Source organism: Dermacentor variabilis, chromosome 9 (assembly GCF_050947875.1).
Source record: "Dermacentor variabilis isolate Ectoservices chromosome 9, ASM5094787v1, whole genome shotgun sequence".
Taxonomy (NCBI): Eukaryota; Metazoa; Arthropoda; class Arachnida; order Ixodida; family Ixodidae; genus Dermacentor; species Dermacentor variabilis.
Window position 1 is genome coordinate 149,974,507 of NC_134576.1, and position 13,375 is coordinate 149,987,881.

General features: G+C 46.2%; 1 protein-coding gene across 19 annotated transcripts in view; it reads left to right on the forward strand.

Annotated features, from left to right (window-relative positions):
- Nucleotides 1–13,375, forward strand: part of Wnk (Wnk kinase) — a 541,117-nt gene that overhangs the window by 454,565 nt on the left and 73,177 nt on the right. For 18 of the 19 annotated variants that reach the window (XM_075670005.1, XM_075669987.1, XM_075669988.1 and 15 more), the window contains one exon: nt 4,918–5,227. In XM_075670005.1, the coding sequence (XP_075526120.1) occupies nt 4,918–5,227 (310 nt within the window). The remainder of the gene's footprint in view (nt 1–4,917; nt 5,228–13,375) is intronic. The other variant, XM_075669990.1, reaches the window with a different exon arrangement.

Below are 13,375 nucleotides of genomic sequence, written 5' to 3' on the forward strand. Positions count from 1 at the left end.
CCTTCACCCTTCTTTTTGAGCTCCGCGAAGTCCAAATGAATTACTTCGAATAGGAGGCTTAAATGTTGTCATGTGGTGGTGACGTTGAAGAACAGAGTCGCAATACTGTGAAAGAGAAAACTAACTTTTATTGGGCGAACTTGTGCCCACAAAAACAGGCTACACTTATAGCACAACGATAGCGGTGAACACGGTCGGCGATCGTCGAAAATCTGATCAGCGGGTCAAGCGCATCGGCTTTTATACAGCAGTCGTCGAATGTTCCAGACTAATCGTTGGGACCCGCGTGCCTTCCACAAAGTTCTACACCATTCGCGTCACGCGATGAAATCAGATAACACAAGGTTCGGCAAAAACAGACAGAGGATAGAAGCATCAATACCATTCCAGAAACTTCCGATACATGCAGATGCGTCCCGCGCTGTGCGATAACATTTGTTAGGCGGCGAAACCTGGTCGCCCTATAAAGACAAGTACACGTGTCAATATTCAGGGTTTGTCATAACATCTGTCAATTGCTTGAATTCAGCTTAGTTCTCCTGGCAGACGTAGCATGCACGGATGTGAATGCTGATGTCGTTTTTCATGTGAACCCATGTGGCCATGTGAATCTCATAAGCAATTTCTCATATTTGTGCCAGAAGCCGTCATGTCCGCCTGATCCAGGAGTGTTGTGGTACAGATGAAGACTCCTTTGAACCATAGTTTGTGGTACATGATGCTTTTCATTGATAAACTGGAGATCTTCTGTACCTTCCCACAGCTTAATATTGCAGGCGTCTTAGATGCGAGTTTGTCCCGGACGTCACATTTGTAGGGGTCATAGCACTGCTCAGTGGCAAGGTCAGCGAAAGCAGAAAGCGAGAGAACAAGAACAGAAGAATTGGTCACAAAAATATCTAGAGGGATGTCAGGATGGCGTGACTGACAGTTGGAATCTTGTTGTAAACAACCATACCTGTAGGCCATGGTGTATGGGTATTCCTGAAGTCGCAGCGCTCAGCGACTTATGCATCCCGTTAGGTCCTTTAGGGAAGAAAGCCAGCAGAGCACGTGGTTGTCTGTAGGGACTGCAAATGGCTGACCGTAAAAATAAGAATGAAATTTTGTGACTGCCCAGACAAGTGCAAGGCAGGCACTCTTGCTCGGTGATAAAATAGTTTCGTTCGGCTGTAGAAAGCAAATGACTTGCGTATGCAATCACATGGTCGTACCCTCGCAGATATTGAAACAAAGTGGCACCGATTTCACTGGTGTCAGTGCTCACTGGCGTCAGTGCGGGCTTCAGTAGGAGCAGACAGGTTGAAGGGCACCAAGATAGGTGGAGATGTCAACAGATAGATAAGCTTCAAGAAGGCAATTGCTTGTTATGGGCCCCAGGAAAATGAAGCATCAGCTTTCAAAAGGGTCGGAGGACTTCTGCAAAGTTGTGCATGAAGTGGTGAAAATACGAAAGAAGGTCCACATAGCTCTGCACCTCCTTGGCGCTTGTCGGCATGGAAAAATTCTGCACAGCCTGAACTTTGTCATTGTGTCACGGAGGCAGTGAAGGCAGAGCAGGATCGTCTTGAACATGCGTCGGCATGCAAAAACTGTCAGACAGACGTCAAAAAGTTGAGTACATCTGGCAAGGTTGTGAGTTCCATGGAGTGCGCGCGCAATGGCGAGAAATATATCCGAACAGCAGAAGCAGATAAACTTATCATCTGAGGTGCTCCATGCTGCCAAGTTGCTGTAACAAGGACGAGCGTACGAGCATCGGTATGAATCAGGTGACACAGGTGGCCGGTAGTCCGGTGTTTTGATTGGGAAAAGTGACTGCAGTCCCATGTTGGCTAGTTCTTGCCATACAATGGATTGGACGAGAGAAATTGTCGTTTGAGAAACGGCAGGGGGCATGCACTTGGGGCGAAACAGGTGAGGCAGCTTCAGTCTCCCGTCAGACGATACACATTATATTTTCTGGTGCAACAGGAATGGGTGGTAGGCGGTTGTCTTCGCACGTAGATGTCGAAGGCGTGTTGGGGAGGCATGAAAACTGGTGCGCAATACAGTGACTTTTTGCTACTTCAGAGCGCCAGAATTCAGTCATGACGTCCCAAACTGGGGAGGAGTCTTTGAAAATCAGAAGGATAAACACGTCGTACACTATATGTTTGAGGATGTGGGCGACCTTTTCAGCTTCCAGCGTATTTTTATCGATTTTGCGGCAGAGCGCTATAACGTCTTGAATATATGTCTAGTACAACTCGGTGCAGGTCTGAACCTGGCATGCAAGTTTTTTCTGAGCATCATGACGGCATCCGATTGGCTTGCCAAGCAAATTGGTGAGCTTTTGCTTACACACATCCAAAGTTGTGATTTGTTTGTAGTTTGTAAACCAAACTTGTGCCGTTCCCACAAGGTTGGTTATGGTACTATGTTGGCTAGCATAAGTGCGTGGTCCTAGTTGTTGAGTCAGCTTACCTGTTTGTACATTTCCAGCTAGTCTTCGACATCAGTGTTGTCGTCGCCGGAAAATATACAGGGGTCATGCGGTTGTATTGGAACAGGATGGCGGTTGGTGGTAGTCGGTTCAGGCATGGTCGGTGAAGTGCCTGAAGTACTGTCATCATCATCTTGAGTAAGCATGGCAGATGGAGCTAAGGAGCGTCCGCTGCATAGATCCGTCTGGATTCTTGCTTGATTAGTTTACAAGTAATTTAGATAGTGTGTCGGCACCGGTGAGGAGTTTTTCAGGACGGTGTGAAATTATGAAGTTAAAGTGTTGCAGATGATTGATTCATCTGGCAATGCTCAGAAGTTGAGTCAGTGCTTGATGATAAATGAAAAGCGTGAATTTGGCACCTTCCACGTAAGTTGGAAAATATCAAACAGCTTTTAAGATGTCCAGAGCTTCCTTTCCTGTGTTATAGTGATACACTTCAGCGGGTTTCAGCGTATAGCTATAGTACCCCACCACGTGGTGTTTCGTTTGATCAGCTTGTTTGGCTGTTTCTTGTATAGAACTGCGCCGGTTGCATACTGTGATGGGTCCATGTTAAGCACGAAAGGCAGAGAAAATTCCAGTATTTGCGAGATGAGAGACGAGTGTCGTCCATCGTTTATTCTCACTTCTTTGTCCTTGCTTCTTTGTCCTCACTTCTTTGTCCTCACTTCTCCCCCTACCCACATCTTCATCTTCTTTCATATGTCCAGCGCAAACCGCTTCAGTGTATAACCACCAGTTTCAGTTTCTGTGAGCAAGTTGCATCACATGGTTTATAGTCAAGAAAAGGGAAAAACGAATTCGTTTACAATTGCCTACTGATTTTTGCACCTGCTCGATTATTCAAACATTGATCGTGTGGTGCAACCACCTTATCTATTGAAGCATTGTAGAACAGTAACCAAAGTTTTAGGTGCTGTAAGGTGTCTGGCTGGTTTTTTCAGACATAATCTACATGATCTGCGTGAAATATCCTTAAGAATGGTGGCCGTGTAGATAGTGCCATTCAGGTTGTACACCATATTCTCTTATGCTGAGGAGGTGGTTTTTCAATTTCCCGATAGCTGTATGGCCACTGCAAATAGATTTGTGTCGACACAGCACTAAACGGTGACGTTAGTCGCCAAAGTGCTGGTTATACCTGACAGTCAAGGCAGGGGCCGCAGTTGACCGCAAATCGTCAGGGAAAGTTTGCCGTTCATTGGTGATCAGGTCAGAGATCATGCACATGGGCTAGACTGAGGACCTCAAACGCGGTGAGTGTGCTTACCAAGTTTGCTTAAGGGCTTAGAGAATGGAACTGGTTAAGCCTACATGTAGATGGAAAGCATCAAGCCGAATTTGTGCAATACAGCATAAAGTGCCAGCATCATGCAGTCTACGTCATACTTCACACCATCTCGACTATGCATGACAAGAGAACACGAAATGCACCTGCAGCCTCAACCACCACATAATTTTAAGTAGACTGAAGCACGAAGCACAACAGTGAGCAAGAGCCTGTAAAAAAGTGTTCTGTGCTGCTGGAGTTGTAATAAATGTTCCACTTGCATTTTTGCATTAAAATAACTTAATAGTGGCACTTCAAAAATAAGCTGACTCTAGAGATAAACCTGGTTTCTTTTTGGCAAGTAAAGAACCAACTTTTTTTTTTTTAGATTTGTCAACGTCTGGCTCTTCTTTCAACGTTTTATGCAAATCTGACAACTATTCTAACTATTCGCCTCAAAATTATTACTATTCACTTCCGACTTCACTTTGAACCAAAACATTGATATTCACACAAGCCTAATAATTACCTTGGCATTGTGGCATGCAGCACTGGTTTGCTACGTCACCGTCAGCCTTGTAAGTACACAGTGAAGATGTAACATGCCTGTACTAAAAGTGTCGGGAACACATTGCTGTTTGAACTTGGAGGTAGAGTGACAAGCATCACGCACACTTTCCTGTGCAGCTGTATGTACTTTTGCAAATGTGCTGATGGCACAAAAGCACTCTGGTAGTCATGGCCAAGCACATGTCATGTGCCCTGAACCACCAAGAGCTTCCTTGCAGTGGCAAATTCTCTACGAACAAGTCAAATTTGTGTTTGCCGCTTCTCGATGAACCCAGCCAGTAGAGCACAGCAGCCACACATACTACTTAATCGGCCTTGCAAAGAGCTTTGATAATAAACCAACTTTTGTTGGAAACTTGATTTTGGTGCCTTATGTGCACCATGTCAGCAATCCTTCGTATGTGAATGTGTATTGCATCCTGTCCTGACTTTCTGCACGAGACTCGCAAAAGCCTATATATTACTCAAAAAGTTCTGATAACACATTCTTGAACTTGCCATTGCAATTTCAGATAAATGTTAATACCTTAGTGGGCAAGCAAATGCTGCTTGCAAGATATTCTGTAATGCACAGACTGATTTGCAGTAGGCTTTTGTGCAGGTGTTTGCAGAGCACCCAGCCACTGTCTCGCACTCTGTGGGAGCTGTAATGCCACAGGCAACTTCAGCAGCAGCAGTCTTGTCGACAACGTTGGTTCCTGTGTGCACCCAATCGGTGGGCCAGATTTCTACTGATACTGGCAGCAACATTCCAGTGCCACTGGTGACACTCGCAGACAATGTGGGTAGCACAGCAGCCACTGAAGCCACTGCATCACCTGTGTCAGCACCCTGCACCTTGCTGGAGCCTGCTGTAATTCGGCCACAAGGCATACTCCTTGCACAGCCTGCATCCAGTGGTGAGTGTATGAGATAACTGCTTAAGACGAGTTTTATTCATGTATGTCCTTTACATTTAAGGCAGAAAGTTGGGCTAGTTGGTAATTATTCGTATAAGGAGACATTGCACTAGCACGTAAAAGAGGACACGGACAGGAACATGAAAAAGACACACCAAACTCTATATATCAACTGGCTTTATTCTCAGGAGGACACAAATACATGGGCAAAAAGGACGCCTGCTACCTGATCAATTCCTGAAGCACATGTGCAGTGGCACCCTATTGTGCAAGAATTTTAGTTCCTTTGCTGTCAAAGATAGGTTTGCTGACATAGGCCTGCTTTCCCAGTGAATAAGGAAGGCCTCAAGTATATCACACTCTCTCTGATCTGTGCTAGAAATAATCGCATGCATTCAATCTCACAGCGCTTGCAATGTGCCGCCAAATGGCCAGGTCCCGATGGTGCCTCAGTGTGTCTTTTTGATGTTCCTGTCGGTGTCCTTTTTTACGCGCTAGTGCAACGTCCCCTTATATGTCCTTTACATTTTGAAATATCTTCTAGCCTTTTGTTGTTATCGCAATACAGCGCACATACTTCTAAGTTTTCATGGGTGCCTGGCAGCATGTGCTGATTGCAGTACAATTGGGTTATATAACTTTTTGTTTTGAATGGCTTTGAATAAGTTTTGCATTTTATTTGTTTATTTAAGTAACCCTCAAGGCTATATGGCATAGTGGTAGCACAAAATATCCTGCTAAAAAAATGTTACGGTGATCTTTCACTTCGTGAACGTGGGTTACCGTATATAACTATATAGACACTCCAGGTGCTTTTCTGCTGTTGTCGTTTCCTCAATGTTCTGTACAAAGTCCAAGGGTGATAACATCGTCCCTGTGCTCCGTATGCTGTATGTCCGAGTGAAAACGTGCAACACCTACACTCTGCTGATCGCTTTCAAGATAATGCGCGCAGGGCCCCATAATACGCAGTGTCTGGTGGACTACAATGCCATCCTGCCCCCCCTTCCCTCGTCTCCCCCTGGGACCATGCACGCTATGGAAGACAGCGCACTGCATACTTGCTTTCCTCTTTGGCGCACGTGAGATTGAGCTGCAATTGTCAGCTCACTGTCGCACCAGTTGCACGTTTTCACTCTTTTTTTTTTAACGAATAAATGTGAAATAAGGATTTATTTCTTGATTGATTGATTGATTGATTGATTGATTGATTGATTGATTGATTGATTGATTGATTGATTGATTGATATGCAACCACCAAGTTGTTTGTGCATCACAGCTCATTCTTAATTACAAGCCCAGAGGGCTTGTAATGACTGAGATTTCTATCACATGTGATGAAAATTACGCCATGTGAAATGACTGTGGGGACTATCATCCTTTACATTATTCAGGATGACATATGTCAGGCTGCCTTGTTTTTGTTTGGACACTGAACTGTGTCACCATTTCTATTGGTCCACACTATGGGAGGCTGTGGAGAACTACACAGCCAGGTGTGCCAACCATACAACTCAAATTATTCTTTTTCAGTTTTTTATTTCACACACATTCGTGGTTTCTAACCAACTTCCTGTATAAATTGTCACCACCTCTACAAATATTTTCACGATGTTTTAGCCAACATTGTACAACGAGGAGCAATTCACTGACTGTATTCTGCTTCTATTTAATTTTTACGTGCAAGCATAACTGGCCAACTGGTGAAATTGGCGAATATATGTTTGAAGCTGCAAAGGGGAAAGGCACGTGGAGGTGAAGAGAATCGCGCACCGGGGAAAATAAGAACAAGCATGCTTAGCATGCGGCAAAATAACGCCACCTAGAGAAAAGTGTAGGTAACGTTGAGTGAAGGGACAATGGAGAAATGAGGAAAAGTGTCGCGGAGGTGGAAGGTAGGAGGAGGCGTGCTGCATTGACCTCCGCTGGCAGTTGCGATAGGTGTGTGAGCGCTAGGAAGGTGCCGGGTTCGTCCCGTGATCAAGTGGCCGAGCACCGAGCAAGAAGGATTGAGAAGCAACGCAAGTGGCGGCAGGCTGACCGCAAGTCGACCGACCCCGAAGTTTAAAAACAATTCCAGCAGAACAAGTCTGGCAAAAGGCATGGGCTTCGCGTGCCCAGGAGACTCCTGAGGAACGTGCTAGGCGACTTGCGACAAAGTGGGTGTATCAGGCAAGATGGCCATAGCTTAGAACTCCTCACCAGTGTGAAGCCCGTTTGGGAGCCCAGCGCATGCAGTGTCTTGCACGAAGCCTGGATGTGCAACCCCGAACAGAATGTATCGATTGCGATAGCAAATTAGTTGACAGCTGTACAAAATTAGGATAGTAGTTTTATCCACTGTATAAACTTCCAAACATTCGCTTACTAATTAAATTAACAAGCACGCTGTCAGCGCACGCAGGCAAACATGAAGACGTCACACTCGATGACCGCGGACACTCGCTGTCAAAATGCTGCCATGAAAAAGCGCAGCAGCAGTAGCAAGCAAAGTGACATTTGTGCTGTCTATCACTTCAATGCAAACTCATGGGCGAGAACACAGCACCCATGCAGCTATGAGCCATCAGTCCCACCGCTACACCTACACTCTAGCTGATCGCTTTCAAGGTAACGCACGCGCGGCCCCTGAATACGCAGTTTCTGGTGGACGCCACCCTGCCCCCCTCCCTCGCCTCCCCCTGGGACCGTGCACGCTATGGAAGACAGCGCACTGCATCCTTGCTTTCCTCTTTGGCGCACGTGAGATGGAGCTGCAATTGTCGGCTCACTGTCGCATCAGTTGCACGTTCTTACTCTTTTTTTTTTTTGTTGTAAATGAATGAATGCGAAATAAAGATTGATTTATTGATTGCTTGACATGCAACCACCAAGTTGGTCATGCATCACAGCAATCAGTGCGATTTTTGGTCGTCATTACTGAGAAGGAGAAAAGGATGGGAGAAAATTTGTTAAAATTGCGTCAGAAGCTACTTTGCGGTTTGTTTTGCTTATGGTGGATGTGGAGAAATGTCATAGACCATTCCACAGATGCAGAAAATTTCAATTGTAGGGAGTCACAGATTGCCAAATCTGTCATGTGCTGTCAGCACTGGCATGCAAATAGGGTAAATAAAAGCTTGTTCTTCAGGTTCCATTCTCTTGTGGAGGCACTGCTGCGCTAACGAGGAAGAGGACGGTATGCTGCAAACAATAAACCTGTTCTTGCCTAGTGTTCCACGAGCCACATCATTTTCTTCATATTAGTGACCTGGAATGGAACACCAGGATATTCCTGATACAATCCGGGCCTCCCCAATGACAACTTGTAGATGCTATGGGGTGCCCCTAGACAGCCGCTGTGAAAAAGAGGATTGCAGTTTAGCAAGAGAATTAGAGAATCCATCACGTACCGGGAATGCCAATCTGACAGAACAAATCTGACTGTGGTGAAGAATAAAGAATGTCTCTGCTCCTGCTCTCAATGTCGTTCGTGGGGGAGTCTGAGAACCCGTGTTGCCACAATGCTTGCACTGTCCGCCTACCTCCTTTTTACACACAAAACCCGAACCTGTGGTTCCTGCAGGCTGAGAGGAGCTTCGAGATTGACTATCTCTGGTCATTGCTGCCACGCGAGTTTGTCACAGAAGTTCAAGACGTCTTCACCAAGCCCCCTGCTACCAACTTATACAATGCCCTTCAGAGTGCCATTCTGGGTTGCACAAGGCCATCCGAGCGCCAGCAACTCCAGCAGCTCCTTGGCATAGATGAGTTGGGCAACCATCGCCCAACACAGCTGCTTCGTCAGTTGCAGAGCCTACTTGACAGCAGGCAGCCCCATTCGACAAGCACCTTTTGAAGTAGCTTTTCCTGCTGTGGCTTGCAAAGTTTGAGTTTGTGTTTGAGTTTATTTAACCACATAGCAGATACATAAGAGTGCACATGGACGTGGTTAGGTGTGATGAGAAGAAAGCTGCATTTCACAGCTTGACTGGCCCCATCACCCAGAAAACTAAATTTAAAAATTGCAGGCAGCGGAGAGTGACAACACAAAAGCATGCATGTGGCCTGTCACAGCAAAGCGTAAAATAATACCCTGATAGATAAAAGAACATTAAACAACAAAGCAATAGATAATTACATGACATTAATTAACCATCACAATGATGACCTAATATTAGGTGAATAGCACATTCAGAACATCCTATGTAGTATATCAGTTTTGGACAAGATACGTAAACTTTCAATTTTTAATCTCCATTTGTTCAGTAAACTCGGCAGACAGAAATGTGATGTTTGCAGTCCATAATTAGTACGAGGACATGGTACATAACCAGTTCCCTGTATGTCAAGTGAGGTGACTGGCCGGATTCGGTTACAAATCGGCCAATATATGTAAGAGGGTACTTCCTCTGCGTATTTCTGATTTAGAAGTTGACAAAAGTTGACAAATCATCAACTTTGGTGGATGACGCCAACACCATAAGGAAAGTCGCAAGTCAACACTGAGCGGCTTCTAACGTATCCTTCGCCCAGTCATTTGGTTGTGCCTCACATGAATTGACCCACCCCCCTGTGTTGAATCCCCATAAGGACACCGAGCTTCGTCATGACCTTTATAATCTTCGTGATCTTGTCGCCACCACATTGCATACTGGCCGGCAATGCGCTCGGGACCATTTCCTTCATAACTGTCCTCATGAGTTTTAACCAAGACAAAACGCCTGCCGCTTTCCTTCACCACAGCCTTTCTACCAGACCAAGCTTCAGAAGTGTGCTTCGTACTGCTGATACCATTGTTGTTTTGGGGCATCCACAGAACACTGCACCAGGCCCTGCAGCTGGTTGGGAAACTAAACAAGGGATCGATAGTTGAAATAGGAGGTTCCAGATGCAGTGACGGTCTCTTTTCTACATCATAGACCTTACAAACAGCCTCAGGTTTTCCAAGCTTGATTCCCGTCACTTTAGAGGACATTAAAAAAACGGCTATTGTGAAGCCCTTTGGCCTGTTTGAATTTAACCATATGCTTTTCGACTTGCATATTGCTGTGCAAAGGTTTCAGCGCTTTGTTGATGTGATCCTTGTTGCTATCCTTAAACTGAGCATCTCCATCATCTACGTCTCGTCTTGGAGCGTTTTGCCATACATGAGTGTGAGTTTGTTTTTGCTTCTCCGGTGTTCTTGGGCCACCTTGCTGACAGCAGTGACATCAGTCCTCTTCTAGGAAAAGTGAAAGCTATCATGGACTTCTCCAGAATCATTACCATTTCGTGCACAGCTTTCTCGGTTTGTTCAACTACAGTTAAACCTCAATATAACGAAGTAAGGAAGTCTTTATAACTTCTTGTCCATAGAACACCAAGTTTCTGAATCTCAATATAATGAAGTATGTTTATACATGATTTCTGTCGTGTCCGCTGCCGGAGCGGTGATGCGAGCAAAAGACTGACGCCACTCCGATGTAGCCACGAACCCAAAAAGCCCCCGTGTTTAATAGCCAGCCGCTTTTTATCCCTTTTTCTCAATGACGTCACAGCCTGTGCACACGAGTGCTTGGTCAGATCAGAGATAACCGATAACACTACATCCCCCCCCCCCCTTTTTTTGCAACACATAAAAAACAAATGAACCACAAAACAACCAAACAATATGAAACATACAACTTGGATGAGTATACAGCACCAAATCGCAGTATACAGCTCTCAAGTGTAGCCGCATCGCTGTGGCAGCCTTATTTCTCGACCGTAGCGTGTCATATAACCACCACTTGGTCTCCCGTCCTCATATGAGGCAGCAGCCGGCGTTGAATTAAGTGCAGAAGGCTCTGCCGAGGCCTTGTGTTCCTCGGATGCAGCGTCCGGAGTCACTGGAAAGTCATAGGACGGGTCATGCGCGCCGGTTTGCTTGCTATACCGGACCAACACGCTTCTGTTTCTCTTAAGTTCAACCCCGTCGTCTGTCCGCACCTGATAAGACCGAGGCCACATGGTTGGACTCAACACTTTTGCTGGAATTTTGCTGTCTTTTATCCATACCCGGTTTCCTGGGGCGAGTAGTGGTAGCTGCGTTACCGCTTGGCGACGGTCGTAGTCGAGTTTTTGCCTAGTCCGCACTGTCTTGTCTTTGTATCGGAGGCTCCTGAGACAACTCATCATTGACATTACTAGGTTTTTCGGGTGCACAGGAAGCGTAGAGCGCAGCCATCGGCCCATCAATAGCTGGGCTGGGCTTGTACCCAAAGGACCTGGAGAGTCCCTATAAGCTAGGAGGGCCAGGTAAGGGTCAACTGATTTTTCCAACATCCATTTTACTGTCTGCCCTGTACGTTCGGCCGCTCCATTTGACTGTGGGTACCTGGGGCTGGACGTGACGTGATGGAAGCCATAACTTGTCGCAAGCAATGCAAATTCTGCAGAAGCTAATTGATGACCGTTGTCTGTTACGACAAGTTCTGGAATCTCGTGCCTAGCAAATATACTCTTGATTTGCTCAATAAACGTCGCCGATAAAAGGGCAAGCTCTGGATAGCGCGAAAAACTGTCTACGACCACAAAGTATGATGTACCATGCAAATGGAAAAGGTCAGCTCCTACCTTCAGCCAAGGCAAGCTGGAGGACTCTGACAGCATCATGGGCTCGGCTTTTTGAACGCGCAGTCTCATGCACTCTCGACAACTGTTTACCAGAGCTCCTAGCTCGGCGCTGAGACCGGGCCACCACACAGATTTGCAGGCCCTTGCGCGACATTTCACAATGCCCTGGTGACCAACATGCAATGAACAAAGTATTTCACTTCTTAGATTCTGAGGCACCATAAGACGAGACCCATGCAGAAGCACACCGTCACATATTGTAAGGTTTGCTCTCTCCGACCAGTATGGGCCAACTGCTCACTTTAGCGCGACGTGGCCAACCCTGCTTACTATACAACCGGAGTTGTTGGCAGGTGGAGTCTTTTTCTTGTGCGAGCTTTATTTTGTTCCAATGGGCTGAAAATTTCAGTTCACTGATACAGCCTTGTGCGTGGCTCGATACTTCGCCGCAATCTAGCTCCCCTATCTCTACATCCGCTTCCGTGCAAGGTGCCCGAGAAAGGGCGTCAGCAGTGCCAATCTGTTTTCCTGGGACATAGGAGACTGAAAAGCGATATCGCATGAGCCTCAATCGGAATCTTTGTATTCTAGAGGGAAGCACATCAAGGGGTGACTGACCGAGTAGCGATAAGAGTGGTTTGTGGTTGGTCTCAAATTGAGATTCCAGCCCTACCAAAAACCCTTCCAACCTCTCTGCCTCCTACGTTGGCGCAAGTGCTTCCTTTTCTATCTGCGCGTACCATTGTTCTGTAGGTGTTCATGAACGAAAGTGATATGCAACCGGCCCCTTTTCCCCATATGATTGCAGTTGCATGAGCACACAGCCGAGACCGAATGACGACGCGTCAGCGAACACAATAGTGCGCAGCTTGGGGTCTAATTTTGTGACGCATTCCGCCGAGGTGACCAATTCTTTCAGAGACTCGAATGATTTTTGCTGGGGCAGGCCCCAGTGCCACTCATGGCCTTTCAAGAGAAGATTACGGAGCGGTGCTGACATGTCGGTAAGGTTGTTCACAAACCTTGCCAGATAGTTTATCATGCCCAAAAACCTGTGGAAATCAGCAACATTTGATGGCGTAGCCATTTTGTTTATGGCTCGAACTTTCTTTGGATCCGGCGTGATTCCCGACGCATCGACCTTGTAGCCTAAAAACGCTACTCTGCTGACACAAAAAGAACATTTTGCCCGATTGAGTGTTACCCCCGCTGCAACCAACGTTATGAGCACTGCGTGCAGCTGTTCAACATGTTCACGCTTTGTAGCTCCATAAAGCAGAACGTCGTCCATCAGGTTCACTACTCCTTGAAGGCCATCTAAGATTTCCGCCATTCGCTTTTGAATGTATTCCGGGGCCGAGGTGATACTGAACGGCAGTCGCTGGAAGCAGTACCTGCCAAAGGGGGTGATAAATGTTGTTAATTCTTGACTTTCTTTCGCCAATTTAACCTGGTGAAATCCTGAATTGGCATCTAATTTCGAAAAGTATGTGGCTCCCGCCAGTTGCTCAAGTGCATCGTCTACGGTTGGCAAGACAAACCGTTCACATAGGACACTCTTGTTCAGCTGGG